Source organism: Eublepharis macularius, chromosome 6 (genome assembly GCF_028583425.1).
Source record: "Eublepharis macularius isolate TG4126 chromosome 6, MPM_Emac_v1.0, whole genome shotgun sequence".
In the NCBI taxonomy this organism is placed as follows: Eukaryota; Metazoa; Chordata; class Lepidosauria; order Squamata; family Eublepharidae; genus Eublepharis; species Eublepharis macularius.
The window spans coordinates 59428902-59444418 of NC_072795.1; the positions used below are offsets into that span (position 1 = coordinate 59428902).

Here is a 15517-nt window from a genome sequence, read left to right on the forward strand (position 1 = left end):
AAGGAGAAACTGATGGAGGACAGAGAAAAAACAGACAGGCTTAATGACTTTCTGCTTCTGTTTTCTCCCTGAAGAACTCGAGCCCATCTAGAGATGGTAGAATACATGACAGGACACCTGGGTGGCTAGTTGACATTGACAGAGAGGTTGTGGAGAGGCACCTGGCTGCAATGGACAAATACAAATCCCCTGGGCCGGATGGTGTGCACCCAAAAGTGCTCAAAGAACTTTCTAGAGAACTTGCAGAGAATCTGTCCATCTTCAAGGCATCCTGGAGGACTCGGGATGTGCCACAAGACTGGAGAAGAGCAAATATTATCCCAATCATTAAAAAAGGGTAGAAGAATGGCCTGGGAAACTACAGGCCAGTCAGTCTGACTTCTGTTGCTGGGAAGCTATTAGAGCAGATTTTAAAGGGATCGATCTGTAAGCATCTGAAGGACTGCTTAGTGATCTGGGGAAGTCAACATGGTTTTGTCCCCAACAGATCTTGTCAGACCAACCTGGTTTCCTTTTTTGATCAAGTGATGAGCTTGCTGGATTATGGGAACTCTGTTGATGTGATTTATATGGATTTCAGTAAAACTTATGATAAAGTTCCCCATGACATTCTAATGGGTAAACTGGAAGACTGCAGACTGGACTATAGGACAGTTTGGTGGATAAGGAACTGGTTAGGGGACCACACTCAAAGAGTGGTGGTCAATGGCGTTTCATCAGACTGGAGGGAGGTGTCCAGTGGGATGCCGCAGGGCTAAATTTTGGGCCCGGTACTTTTCAATATTTTTATCAATGATCTAGATGAAGGGGGAAACGGGCTACTCATTAAATTTGCTGATGGTACCAAATTGGGAGGAGGGGCAAACACCCAAGAAGATAGAGTTAAAATTCAACAAGATCTGAATACTCTGGAGAAGTGGGTGGTTGTGAACAGGATGCAATTCGACATAGAAAAGTGCACAGTATTACATCTGGGCCACAAAAATGTGAAGCACAAATACTGGATGGGGGATACACTTCTGGGTAGTAGTGTATGCGAAAAAAATATTGGGGTAAGAGTGGACTGTAAACTAAATATGAGCAGTCGGTGTGATGCGGTAGAAAAAAGGTAAACTCAGTCTTGGGTTGTATCAAAAGGGCCATTGCATCAAAATCGCAGGAGGTCATAGTCCCTCTCTATACTGCCCTGGTCAGGCCGCACCTGGAGTACTGTGTGCAGTTCTGGAGGCCTCAAATGTGGATAGAATCAAGAAGGTGCAGGAGAGAGCAACAAGGATGATCAGGGGTCTGGAGACTGAGCCCTATGAGGAAAGGCTGAGGGCCTTGAGAATGTTTGGTTTGGAGAAAAGGAGGGGGGACATGATTGCTCTCTTTAAGTAGCTGAAAGGCTGTCATTTGGAGGAGGGCAAGGAGCTGTTCCAGTTGGCAGCAGAGGGAAGGAACTGAAGCAACGGGCTTAAATTACATGCAGAAAGGTACTGGCTGGATATTAGGAAAAACTTTTTCACAGTCAGAGTAGTTCAAAGGTGGAATCAGCTGCCTAGGGAGGTGGTGAGCTCCCCTTCACTGGCAGTTTTCAAGAAGAGGCTGGATGAATATTTATCCTGCATTGGGCAGGGGGTTGGACTAGAAGGTCTGTATGGCCCCTTGCAACTCTGTGATTCTGTGAAACAATCGATTTTGTTTTTGTTCTTGCTGTAATCATTATTGACATATACTTTGCTGGCGATTGCTTTTTTTTTCTTGAGAGAGTACCAAGCTTGTAGGATACGTAGAGACTATTGATCTGGATGCACAAGGCTAGCCCGATCTCATCAGATCTCAGAAGCTAAGCAGGGTTTGCTCTGGTTAATACATGACCACCAAGAAAGTCCAGGGTTCCTATGCACAAGTAATGACAAGCCACCTCTGTTCATCTCTTGCCATGGAAACCCCACCAGGGGTCGCCATAAGTCAGCTATGACTTGAGGGCAATCATCACCAACAGGTGTAAAACAGTGTAGCACTTAACTGTAACTTCTCTACTGGCAGCGATGTCCTATGTTTAAAATGTCATTGTGGGTATGTGAAATTATATGTAATGCTTAACATTAAGAGAGTTTCAATCGCCCTTCTCTAGCTTAATGCCACGTGGGGATTTTGTACATTGCCTTTTATAGAAAAGTCTTAAGGTACTGTTGTTTACCACGATTTATGGTTCCTGTAATTGGGGGTGGGAGGTTAAGTTTAGAGGGTTGAAGAATTTTATTTTTGTCATTTTTATAGACTTTTAGCTTTCTCATGTTATTTACTATACTGCCATGTTCCATGGTTTTTGAATCACACACAGCAGCAGCTGCTTTCTATACATACGTTAGATATTCTATGTGGAAAAAATGAGCTGTGGCTCACGAAAACTCATAATCTACCACAAATGTTGTTAGTTTTATAGGTGCTACTGGACTCTTGCTCTTTTCCATTACCTGTAACTTGTTTGTCGAGTGTCTTTTGTGCAGGCACACATTGATACACTGGGACTGTGCATGCGCAGGGCAGCCACAAAGAGATTTCTTCAGCTCTTTAAATCTGTAAGGAGGCGCTCTGCCTCATGCGTGGGGGTTTTCCCATTAAAAACACAGGTTGTGAGGTAAGTGCCTCTATTTCCCTCAGTTCTCCTGAGTTGCTGGAGGCATACAAATAATAAGCAAACACACTTACAGAAGGGTAGGAGGGAGGGACTGTGTGCCTGCAGAAAAGACACTCAACGAACAAGAGTTAAAGGTAAGTGCAACACTGTTTTCATCATCATTTTTCTGTGCAGTCCCACATCCGCACTATAGCAAGCTTCTCACCAATGGAAGAGAGTGTGATTGTACCCATTAAACAGAGAATGCAGTACCGCAATTCCAACTGCTGATTCCCTTCTTGAATTTGCATAAACAGCGTAATGTTTTATGAAGGTGTCAGCCAAAGATCATGTGGTGACCTGACAAATATCTTGTAGAGGTATACTCCAGAGGAATCCAGCCAACTAAGCTTGCACCCTGGTGGAGTGTGCTTTGATTGTCACCGGCCAGGGAGCGTTAGCTGTTTTGTACCACAGTCGAATGGCCACTACAATTCATCTGGATTGTGTTTGAGAAGATGCTGCAAGGCCCTTGTAGCGGGCCTAAATAACAGACAAAAAGAGCACTGGTTTTGTGGAAACTTTGTTCATTGTTGTGTCTTCTGTGCAGTCCCACATGGGAACTGTGCATGTGCAGGCCAGTCATGGATGTTCCAAAGCTCCAAAAGACGCAAGATGCTCATTCAGTCTTTTCGCTTGTTTTTCTGGGGGGTGCGGCTATAAAAGGTGGGGCGAGAGGATCCTTCCCTCAGTTCTTCTTTAGCTACTGCTGAAGAAGGACGTGCTTTGAGTTCCTCTCCTCAATTTCACTTAAGAGAAGAAAGAAGATGCTTGTTTCCAACTTTTGGAGCCATGGCTTTGAAGGCACTGTTCAAGAAGTGCCTCAAGTGCGAGTCCAAGATGGTCAAATCTGATGGACATGACAAATGCCTCATGTGCCTGGGCAAGGGTCACAACACCAAGCAGTAAAGTGTCTGCAAGCAATTTATGCCCAAAGTGCACCATAAAAGGGCATAGCGTTTAAAAAAGTGCTATGGGAATCAACCCTGAAGTGTGCGTCTGACTCTGACGTTTTGAAAGCCACCAGACAAGGCACCCAGAAAGGGCCTCCTCGGTACCTCTATCTACTTTGGCTCTAATTGCTGATACTATGAACCAGTCAGTTCCTGCTGGTAAAGACTCTGGCCCATCTCAATGCTAATCTGAGACACCATCAAAAAAGTCTAAACTTAAGGCAAAGCATGCTGAAAAGCACTCAACTTTGAAGCTGCACAAGAGAAAACAGTCCTCAGCTTGGGATCCATCTACCTAGGTAGCATCAAGCCCGCCTGCAGTTCCAAGAACTCCTTCTCCAACACCTAAGTGTTGTGTGGTCTCAGAGGGTGAAACCACGGACATCATGGAATTGACAACGGCCATATCTCCATTGCTGTCTTCAGGGTGGATTTGATTTAAATCAAACTGATTTAAATCACGATTTAAATCACGATTTAAATCACTAGTCATTAAGGCTTGATTTAAATCATAGTTTTCTACATAAAGACTAATTCTTGCTGGTATAACTTTAATATGCAAGTAGATGCCTGCCTTACCGATAGGTAATGGAACTTCATTAAAGTATTCCCAAACTGGGTCTCTTTTACGGCCTGCTGCCATTATAGGTTTTTTCCTCCAAGGAAAGAATGTGATAAACCTCAGGTCATACACACAAAAGATCCAAAGACTTGTGCAGTATTGTGCTCAAAAAGTTTCACTTTCATTTTGTACTGCTTGCCCCTCCCTCCTCACATTTAGTTTCTTCTTGTGCAGATCTATTCCACTCCAAACAATCAGAAAAATATTGTTTCTATTCACTGAACTTCTTGAAACTTAGCACTGGAGGGGTTGGTTTTGTCTTCATAGGTTTGTAGAACAATAGGATTAAGGTCTTTTTCTCAACTCTGTTCATGTTATAACATTTTTGCTGTGAAGAAGAGGCATGTGATCTCTGCTGAGCTGACACAAATTCAGTTTTGAGAACTGCAAAACCAAGCATCTGTGATAATATCTTATAGGCAGAGAAACTGCCCAATAATCTTACAAAAACCTCTGGAAGAGCATGACATTGTGAATGGATTAATGGAATTTATTTACCAAAAAAATTAAACATATACAGCCTTATTCTACATAATTAAAAACTAATCTTTATTTCATGATGGAATAACCTTTGGATGGTAATATATTTTCCTCAAAAAGCATTTTATTTAAAAAAATCCGATTTAAATCAAAAAAATCCGATTTAAATCAAAAAAATCCGATTTTGATTTTTTTTAAAAAATCATTGATTTTTATCCACCCTGGCTGCCTTACTCTGTGTGACCTGTGCAGAAGCAGACAGCCTCTTCGGTTCAACTGAGAGCAAGAGCTGCATTGAGGTGGCTAGAAGCCACAGATGTCCTCTTAAGGGAGATTCATAAGGGAAGTCCTCAGTACTTCCCTTATGAATCTCTGTATCATTATTATGCTTATGGATGTGATGGCTCTCTGGGTATATATCCACCACCACACTACTTCTTTTGAGATGACCTTGAATGCTACCCTGTTGATCCCTTTCCTATTGCCTCTAAGGCCAAACCAGCCTAAGTTTCAGCAATGGTTCTTGAGCACTCTGAAACCATGGAACTGACATTTGATCCATCAATGCATTCTGATGAAGCTCCCAACTTCAGATCCGATATCGCTTCTGAACTGTCTCCGCCAGAGTGTATCATGGAGAACTCTGCCATGTCTTTGTCTCTATTCTGAGCAGTTGGTCAGGATGATGAGGTCCATTGATATAGAGGTAACCTGCCCTGCTCCAACCGCTACAGATCCAGTCTTCAAGGTTCACCACTCAGAGGCAGCTGGTTCAGTTGCATTCCCCATAATGCAAGATGTGACAGACGTCACAAAGGAGGATTGGTCCACACCTGCTTCGGCTCCAGCAACTTCAAGGAAGTAGGACAATCTATACAAAATGAAACAAGGTGCGGCTGGGTTCTTGTTCAGTCACCCTCCTGCAAATTCCATTGTTACTGAAACCTTTCAAAGCAAGGGTGTTCAAAGGTGTGCCGGACATTTGGCTCCAACAGATAAAGAGGGCAGAAAGTTAGATATCCTAGGAAAGAAGGTTTATGTTTCTTTGGCCTTAAATTTCCATATTGTCAGGAGTTGCAGGGGTTGTTTAGGAGCTCCTGGGCTTGGCTACATCAGCCTCTCGTGTACTGTTTAGCAAGTGAACCCTTCCCTTTAAAAAAAGGGGGGGGATACCATAATCTCATTTCCACTCACAGTGTGATGGAAACAACAAAACAGCAACAGCTCTTTGGTGTCTTTATTTCTGGGGGTAGAGATGAGGTGGAATTGTACGAAGCTTAATTTCTGCAACAGTTTGGCTGGAAGAGACTTATTTGTTCTGGTAAACTCAGTGGAAAAGGTTTTTCCATCCTCAGAAGAAATGTTTTCTGAACAAAAATTACAACTTACGTTGTTTATTACTATTATTTTATTATTATTTATTATTTTTATTATTAATGAGGCCATTATGGCCAGAAACCAGTTGTTCCTTTGGATAAAATTGGGCCTTCTCATCCCTGATGAGAAGCAATGTCTTGTAAAGATCCTGCAAGGAGAAGCTCTTAGGCTCCTCATCAGCAGATTCTCACTGTGAGGCATATTGGGGACGGGGACTGTTCCTCACGAGCTAGATTTGCAGGCATGCTGGCATACATGGCTTAGAACCACTGCTTTAGCCCCCCACCACAGGCTGCAGGTGGAAGACCTCCCTTTTGAGGGAACAGATCTTTTCTCATCCACTATGGGCGATGCCCTAAAAAAGATCAAAGATAATAAGGTGACTACTTGTTCTCTTAGGATCACTTCTGTCTATCCCTATAAGCACTGGATCCCTGCTAGACCATTCCCGCATTACAATTCCAGGTAAAATTTCCCTTTCCTAGGGGCCAACAGCAATATGCTTTTACAGCTCCTCCTACCAAATCTCAACGGAGTACTTCCATCACAAGTCCAAAGATGGTTCCCACTCTCTCAGGAACCAGTCAGGCTCAAACAAGCAGGGTTTTTGATGCTATGTCATTTTCTACCCTCCCTCTCAACCAGTCTCTTCCTCTACCTACCTGGCAATCACCTGAGAGACCTTGGTGCTGTCCATAATCCAGCATGGTTACTGTCTAAGGTTCGGGTCCGTTCCTTCCGATGGTTCTCTTCCATCCAACTTCCCTCCACCTCCCACTATGCTGATGGAGGAAGTCCAGACCCCGTTACTAAAACAGGCTATAGAACCAGTTCTGAAGGGGTCTTTCCCACTATTTCATTGTGGACAAAAAATCAGGAGGCTCCCGCCCCATTTTAGACCTCCACTTTCTGAACAAGTTCATCGTTACAAAGAAGTTCAGAATGTTATCGTTAAGAGATGTTTTACCCCTGATGAAAAGTCAAATCTGGTTTTTACTGTCGATTTAAAAGATGCTTATTTTCATGTTCCAATAAATCTCTGTTACAGAAAATATCTTCGTTTTCAATGAGGAACTAAAAGGTACCAATACAAGGTTCTGCCGTTTGGCCTCTCCTTGGCCCCTTGAGTTTTCACCAACGTTATGGCACTTGTGGTCGGTCACCTCAGAGAAAAAGCGTACACTATTTTCCTCTATCTCAACAACTGGCTCATAGTGGGCCAGTCCAGGGAGTTAGAAAGGACCGTAAACTATTCATCTCCTTCAAAGGACCTAAGAGGGTCAGAAGCTCAGTCTATGTCAAATTAGATAGTATGGCTCATTAGGGAGTGCTACAAGTAGTCCAATCAACCATGCCCACTAAACATCAGAGCACATTCTACGAAAGCTCAACCCACAACATCAGCATTTAACTTGGATATTCCTTTAGTAGACTTACGCTAGGCGGCCACCTGGTCGACACCATCCACATTCATTAAACATTATGCCATAGACATATACTCCAGAAGGGACACAGCAGTCGGCAAAGCAGTCCTGAAGAATCTTTTTCGATAAAGAGCTTCACGCCCACCTCCTGGGTGTTAGCTCGCTAATCTCCCATGTGGGACTGCACAGAAGACACGATGACGAAAACAAAGTTACACTTACCTGTAACTGTTGTTCATTGAGTGTTCTTCTATGCAGGCACACATCCCTCCCTCCTTCCCCCGTCTACTCTTTACTATGATACCTTCCCTTCATCAGTGGCTTAGTGAACTGAGGGAGGGATCCACTCACCCTGCCTTTTATACCCACACCCACTAGAAAAGTGTGCAAAAAGGCCAGGTGAGCATCTCATGCCTTTTGGAGCTCTGGAACGTCCGTGGCTGGCCTGTGCAGTTCCCATGTGTGCCTGCACAGAAGAACACTTGATGAACAACAGTTACAGGTAGGTGCAACCTTGTTTTCTATGTAAATAATATAATAAAGTCCTCTTAGCATTTAATTTATGCAGAGTATGCTCTGACTCAGAAGCTGGATTAGGAAAAAAATCAGAGCCCTGTGGAGCAGATTGGTAAGCTACAGTACTGCAGCCCAAGCTCTGCTCACAACCTGAGTTCGATCTTGGCGGAAGCCAGGTTCAGGCTCAAGGTTGACTGAGCCGTTCATCCTTCCAATGTTGGTAAAATGAGTACCCAGTTTCCTGGGGGTAAAGTGTAGATGACTGGGGAAGGCAATGGCAAACCATCCCGTAAAAAGTCTGCCAAGAAAACATCATGATGCGATGTCCCCCCATGGGTCAGTAATGACTCGGTGCTTGCACAAGGGACTACCTTTACCTACCTTTACAGGCAAAGTAATCCTTTGTTGTAAATGAAATTCAGAAACCACCTTAGGGAGGAATTCTAGGCTAGTGTGTAAAACAACCTTCTCAGGGAAAAAATTGGATAAACGGGGAGTCTACCTGTAGAGCTGTAAGTTCCCCCGTATGCCTCTCTGAGGTGACAGCTACCAGGAGGGCTATCTTCCAGGATAACAAATACAGAGAGGAAGAAGCCATGGACTCAAAAGGGGGCAGTATGAGTTGTCAAAGAACCAAAGTTAAATTCCACGGAGAAACTGGGAATATCCTTGGGGGAACGATATTGCATATGCCCTTTAGAAACTGTTTAGAGATATGGTGCAAGAAAATAGTTCTGCCATCTATCCACTCATGAAAGATCGATACTGCTGCTAGCTGAACCTTAAGGGTTCCTCTGCAGAGACAACAGGTAGCTCAGGATAAGGACCAAAGGGCAGGAAAATGAAGAAACCTGTCTGGGTTCTAACCATGTAGTGAAAAAGGTCAATTTTTGGCCATAGGAAGTACATGTAGAGGGTTTTCTTCCATTAAGAATAACGTGAGTTACTTCTCTAGAGAAGATAGATGAGGAGGGTTTAGAAATCATGCCATGAATTTCAATGTGGTTACATCATCATGTCCTACTTCGTCTATATGCAAGAAATCTGGAACTACTGGAGGATGCTTGTACTGGCCCCTGGGCCATAGCTCAGAAGGTGGAGAATGACTCCTGAAGGGGCCTATAAGGGGTCACTAATATGCAGCGAGTCCAGTAATGGCGGATTTTGCAAAGGACCTTGGTGATTAATGGAGTTGGGGGAAAGGTATAAAAAAGACCTTGGGTCCATGGGATTTGCAATGCATCCCCCAGTGAACTGTCATCTGTCCCAGCTAGGAACAGAAAGCCCTGGCCTTAGTGTTGAGGTATGTGACAAAGAGGTCCACGGAAGGGAAGCCCCAACTCTGAAAAATTAGGATGTATTTGTTGTTGATTGTCCACTCATGACGAGTGTGAGAAACCCTGCTTATGATGTTGGCCTTGCTGTTTTCTGTGCCAGCTATATGTATGGCCTGTGGGAATACATTTTTCTTTATTGCCCATTCCCAGAGCAATTTAGCCTCAGTGCAGAGTGTAAGTGATGCCATTTCCCCTTGCTTGTTCAGGTAGTAGAGGGTCGTAGTGTTGTCAGTGTGGACCTGAACTCTTTTGTTGTGCAACAGACCTACAAAAGAAGCAAGAGTAATGGATTGCCTTGAGTTCTAATATATTAATGTGTAATTTAGACTCCAAAAGTGACCATGTGCCCTGAATAGAGGATGCTCCACAGTGGGCACCCCATCCAAACTCTGATGCATCAGTGGTTATAGAAATATCAGAGTAGTATGTGCCAGAAGAGCATCCTTGAAGTAGGTTTTCAATCTTGACCCGCCAGTCAAGAGATCTGGTAATGGATCTGGGAATAGAGAGTTTGGTGGGTTGAGGCATGGTCATAGGAGTGTAACGACGTAGAAACCAGTTCTGCAATGGTGTCATTCTTAGACGTGCAAAGAACACAAGAGCAGTAGTGGATGCCATAAGGCCCAGGAGCCTCTGGATGATGAGGGTGGGCTGAAACCGATTTGTCAGAAATAAATGGGCCAAAGATTGTAAAGATCTAGCCCTCTCCTCTTGTAGAAAAACCCTCCCAGCAGTGGAGTCCAGTTTGGCTCCAATGAAATGCGAACATTTAGAGGGAGTGAGGTTAGATTTTTTCCAATTCACCAAAAAACCTAAGGTGGTGATAGTACACATGGTAAGGTGGACATGAACAAGGAGTAATGTTTGGGATGGTGCTACCAAAAGCCAGTCATCAAGGTCAGGGTAAACAAAGCAGCTCTGTGATCTTATATGTCCTACCACAACTGACATGCACTTAGTGAAAACTCTTGGGGCAGAAGACAGCCCAAAAGGGAAACCTGTGTATTGAAAACATTCACCTCCACACTGAAAATGTAAATACCTCTTGTAAGTGGGGTGTATAAAGATGTGGAAATATGTGTCCTTTAAGTCATGGACAGTAAACCACATGTTTATCTCCAAGAGTTGAATGACAATAAATAAGGTAAACATACAAAACTTCTTAACTTTAATAAACTTGTTCAAAATTACGGAGATCTAGGATAGGTCTGATTCCATCATCTTTTTTCTCAACCTGGAATACACCCCCCCAAAAAGGTGTCAACTGGGAGAATTCTTTGGATGGCACCCTTAGATAACAGGTTGTTAATAGCCTGTTAGAGAGCAGGGGAACAGGGGCCTGAACCAGTGAGAGGAGAAGAAAACAGTGGTAACTCTGAAAAATGTAAAAGGTAACCATGTTTAATTATTGATAAAACCCAAGAATCATTAGTAACAGTGTCCCAATGGGGAGCAAATGAAGATAATATGTCCAAGAATGAGACAGCAATGTCTGACTGCAAATCCATCAGTCAGAAGAGCGACTTTTGCCCCTGCTGAGTGAGTTTACGCAACAGATGTTGCTTTCCCCTAGATCTGGACACCCTCTTCGAGGTCTGGCATTGAAATGGAGGAAATTACCTCTGGGAGTATGGTTGGTGGCAAAGATAATTTGTAGGATGATGCTGGTAAGGTTGCTGTCCTTGGTATCTGTCCTTGGATGGCTGCTAGTGAGGTGGAGCAATGGCGCCTAAAGACATTGTGGTCTGATGATTCTTTTTCATTTGTTGGAGGGAGTTGTCTGTTCTTTCAGAAAACAGGAGTGTACCCTCAAAGGGAAAATCCTCGATTTTATTTTTCTTCTCTTGAAGGAGAGGAGTTGAATGGAGCCAAGCATAGTGTCTCATTGCAATGGCTGATGCAATGGATCTGGCGGAAGTCGGCAGCATGTTTCCCAGCTGTCATCTGTTGTTTTGCCAATCTTGTCGCTTTTCCTTGTAGGACTTTGACAAGGGCTCGATGATCATCAGGTAAGTCCTGGGTGTAACTGGACAGCATCTCCCACAGGAACAAATTATAGGATTCCATAGTAGTCTGAAAACTGGCAATTCTAAAGTTGAGGACCGCAGACAAATAAACTTTGTGACCAATGGTATTTAGCTTCCTGCCCTCTCTATCAGCAGGGGCTAACAGGGAGCCATGCCGATACAGGCCTGAACCTCCTCTGCCACCAGAGAAGATGGTCTACAGTGACTGAAGAGGAAAGAACAATCCTGCTGCTTAAACTTGTAATAATTTTCAATCTTGTGGGAGGTAGCAGGGATAGAAGCAGGCTTCTCCCACATGCCGTGTCTTGAGCACTATCTACAAAGTCCTCTACAGCCGGGAAGGCCACCAATGCAGGTGAGTCCGAATACAGAGCCTGTAGTACTTTACTTTTAAGCTTGAAGGTAGAAGCTAACACAGCTCTAATGCCCTCGCCATTCATAGCATCTGTTCAGAGAAAAGGCAGTAATCTTCATTTGAAAAAGTGATGCCCACTGCTTCCTCTCATGAAGGGTCAGAAGCAAGTTCAGAAGTAATATCAGATCTGGAGATGTGTTCCTCTTCTTCTTCCAAATCACAGAAAGCTGGGGATTGGTGTTGGAACCAGTAATGTGCACTAGACAGAAACCTCAGAAACAAAGGCATCAGAAATGAAGACATCGAAATTGATGGTGCTGGAATCGCCGAAGGGGAGAGGCCAATTGCAGTCAGTTTATGACGTCCTGCCAATTTGCCATAGGAGCAGGGAAAGAAACTGATGGCCAAGATGACAGATGGGAGGTCTGTGGAATAGGAGCAAGTTGTAATGGCCATACTGAAGGGCCCTGAAAACCAGCTGGAATTGATGTTGGATCTGTGGGAAAAATCGAGATTGAGCCCGCAACCCGTTAAGGGTGGAAATCCTCAGCAGGAGTGTACTCATTATCATCTTGATCTAAACAAGGAGTGTGGGGAGTCGGTCAAAGGTGGTAATATTACTTCCTCTTACTCAATGGTCACTGGTGTGAGAACCAGAGAGTGACAATGAGAACGGTGTGTTGTTGAAGACAGTGAATGCTTTAAATGGTTCATCTTTTGGCCAGCAGTCTGGACACAGCATGTTCCAGTTGAGTTGGACCCAGTGAACACTTTTTCTTGTGTTCTAGGATGCCAGAACAAGCATAGCCAGATGGAACACCACAGAGCACAGATACAGGATCCAAAGAAGACCTCGATGGAGCTGGAGAACGATGTTTGGTCGGATCCAGTGTTTGGGCCCCAGAACCAATGGTGGTGGTTCGGACTTGGGCACTGGCTCTTTTCCGGCAGATTTCTTTGCTTCTGGTTTATCGGAGCCTGAACGCAGATGCCCAATTGCTCCTAGCCTTGGGAGTAAAATACTGGCAGTGCTGGCAGCTAGAGACAGTGTGAGATTCGTCCAAATAGAGCCGGCAGAGGTCATGCTCATCAGAGTGAGGCATCTTCGCTTCACACTGAGTACATTTTTTGAATAATGTTTTCTGACATATATTGTAGAAAAATACAAAGAACAGTAAAACAGACAGAGCAAAGGAAGAGCCTTTCTTGATGGCAGCGAAAGAACAACTGTTGGGAATAGGGGAACTCTGAATCATAACCCACGTTTTTGGTAGGAAAACCCCTGCACATGTGCAGTAGAGGCAGAGCACCCTCTTACAGATTTAAAGAACTGAAGAAATCTCTCCACGGCTGGCCTGTGCATGCACAGTCCCAATTTATCAATGTGGGACTTCACAGAAGAATGATGACAAACTGTTTGGATAAGATCTAATCAAACTCTAAGATGTTCACAATTGAACATCGGTATATATGAAAACAAAACAGCAGTATATATGAAGACAAAACCATAAAATGATATACATAAGGACAATACATCATCATAAATGTACAATGGTTGAGAAACCAATAGAATAGGTGTCTAGTTTTACATATTTAGTTTTTAAATATTTACGGGTGAAATTTCATCAATCGAGCTCTTGGACAATCCATATTGATTATGCTAAGCATAATCATAATACAGCTATTAAGCTATTCCTGGTATCCTTAGATTCTATAGAAAGAGAGGAGTTTGCCTGATTTCTCCAACTTCTCTCCAACTCTTCCAGCACACTTTACTGACTTCATGAATTATGAGTACAGAAAGGTCTTCATTAAGGTACACCTAGATATTCTACTGCTTGTAGTCTGGGAAGGCCACTTTAATGGGATTATGTATAGCAAAAGCTCCTGTGTCTATAGGTCCATTGCGGATTTGTTCCATGTCACATTCCAGTGTCCAAGATCTGATGCTGAGTGCAATAGATTTCTGAGGGCCATTACACCTCGCTTCCCAGGAAAGAAAGGATAAATTAGTATTATTATTGACAGTGACAAATTCTTTATCTTCCAAATAGCAGTTTGTTGCTGCTCTCATAAAGATAAAGATTACGATAGAGTGTGCTAATATAAGTATGGCTGACCTGCATACTAATTGCTGAACTCTAGGTCATTAGCAATTGGATTTTAAGGTGGCTTTGTTCTGAAATATTTCAAATGATTACTATGTATTTTAATATCTTCTATGGAATGTGTGGAAATTTCCTGGTTTCATTTTGAAGGAATTATAGGGTTGTTGCTATGGCTTATTTGCTGATGCAAGAAAGACAGACTGATTGGCATATATAATGAACAAAGTGAAGTACCCAGAAGAATAAAATCGAAAGTATATTGAATTACAAAATGAAGAAGCTCTGCTGCCCAAAAACTTCAAATGTTTAAAATCCAGTCCCAATCTTATTGCTGCTTCTTACCTTTCCATCATCACTCATGAGCCTTACAGATAGGCGTTCTTTAGAGCCTGATTTGAGGCCCTTCCACCGTATTGCAGGGTAAATTTGCTCGAGTGCCAATGCATGACCTCCTGTGCCCATGCATGACCAACATGGTGGAATCGGTTACTAATGTCCTCTTATTCTGTGAAACGCAGACTCCTCTTAGCTGAAAATGTTCTTTCCCTTTTTTATCTCTACTGTTCCTATTTTATTAACCTTCCCTTTGCTAATGCCCTGATCTTATTGCTATGCTTTGATGTGATAACTCATATTTTATCTCAGATTTGTTTTGTTTTACTGGCTTTTGCTGCAATAATAAATGAGAATTGAGAAAATCGGAAGTATTTAACACTTCCACAAAGAATCCAAAGGACCTCTTACTTTTGAAGGTGATCCTTCCGTGATCTTCACCAGTTGCCAGAGAATAGAATAGTGGGAACACTGAAGAGCCTGAACCACTATCTAAAAAAAGAGAGAGAAATCAGTATGAAGACATTTATTGCACACTTTATAAAATACTGAACATATACAAATAATTACGGGAGAAAAACAGTAACTTGTATAACATGATTCAAGCAATAAGTTAATAGATAATAGTATATATTATATAAATTAGTCATTATTATATAAAAATACTATCAAAAATATTAGTTTGTGAAAAAATTGGTAAAATCTGTAAAAAAGTTTTCACAAGCTTGTAATTTCATTTTTCTCTGTTGTAAGCTGCTTTGAACACAGGTTGTAAAGTAGTACATGAACAAGCATGACTAAGAATGTAAAATGAAAAGTTGTATTACTCCCAGAAAAAAAAAATTATATGCCTGGATTTCCTCCTCTTTGTGAAAGGGTATCACATTGATTTGCAATTGAGAAAGAACAATATAGTGATTATATTTAGAGTTGTATGCAGATACATACTTAAAGGTAAAGCAGCCACATAATAGCTAAGCGAAAAGGTGCTACTCTTTCAATTGTTAGAGAAGGATAAGAAGGAACCCTGCAGAAGGGAAATTCTGTTCCTCAACTAGTCCTCACTTCCCTTCTCACCAGTTCCTACTCAGGTTCCCTTTCCCCCACTATTTATTCTGCTTTGCTCCCCTACTTCTCCCCTGCCCTGAATTTCACTTCTCTGTTAATGGCTGATTCCGCACACGTTGGATAATGCACTTTCAATGCACTTTATCAATCGTCTGAGGTGGATTTTTTGTTCCGCACACAAAAAAATCCGTTCCAAATGATCTATAAAGAGGATTGGAAGTGCATTATCCAACGTGTGCGGAATCACTCATA

The 15517-nt window shown here is 42.7% G+C and overlaps 1 protein-coding gene across 2 annotated transcripts in view; it reads right to left on the reverse strand.

Moving 5' to 3' along the window:
• STAG1 (stromal antigen 1) overlaps nt 1–15517 on the reverse strand; it is a 319961-nt gene that overhangs the window by 65450 nt on the left and 238994 nt on the right. For both annotated transcript variants that reach the window (XM_054982615.1, XM_054982614.1), the window contains one exon: nt 14609–14689. In XM_054982615.1, coding sequence (XP_054838590.1) covers nt 14609–14689 — 81 coding nt within the window. The remainder of the gene's footprint in view (nt 1–14608; nt 14690–15517) is intronic.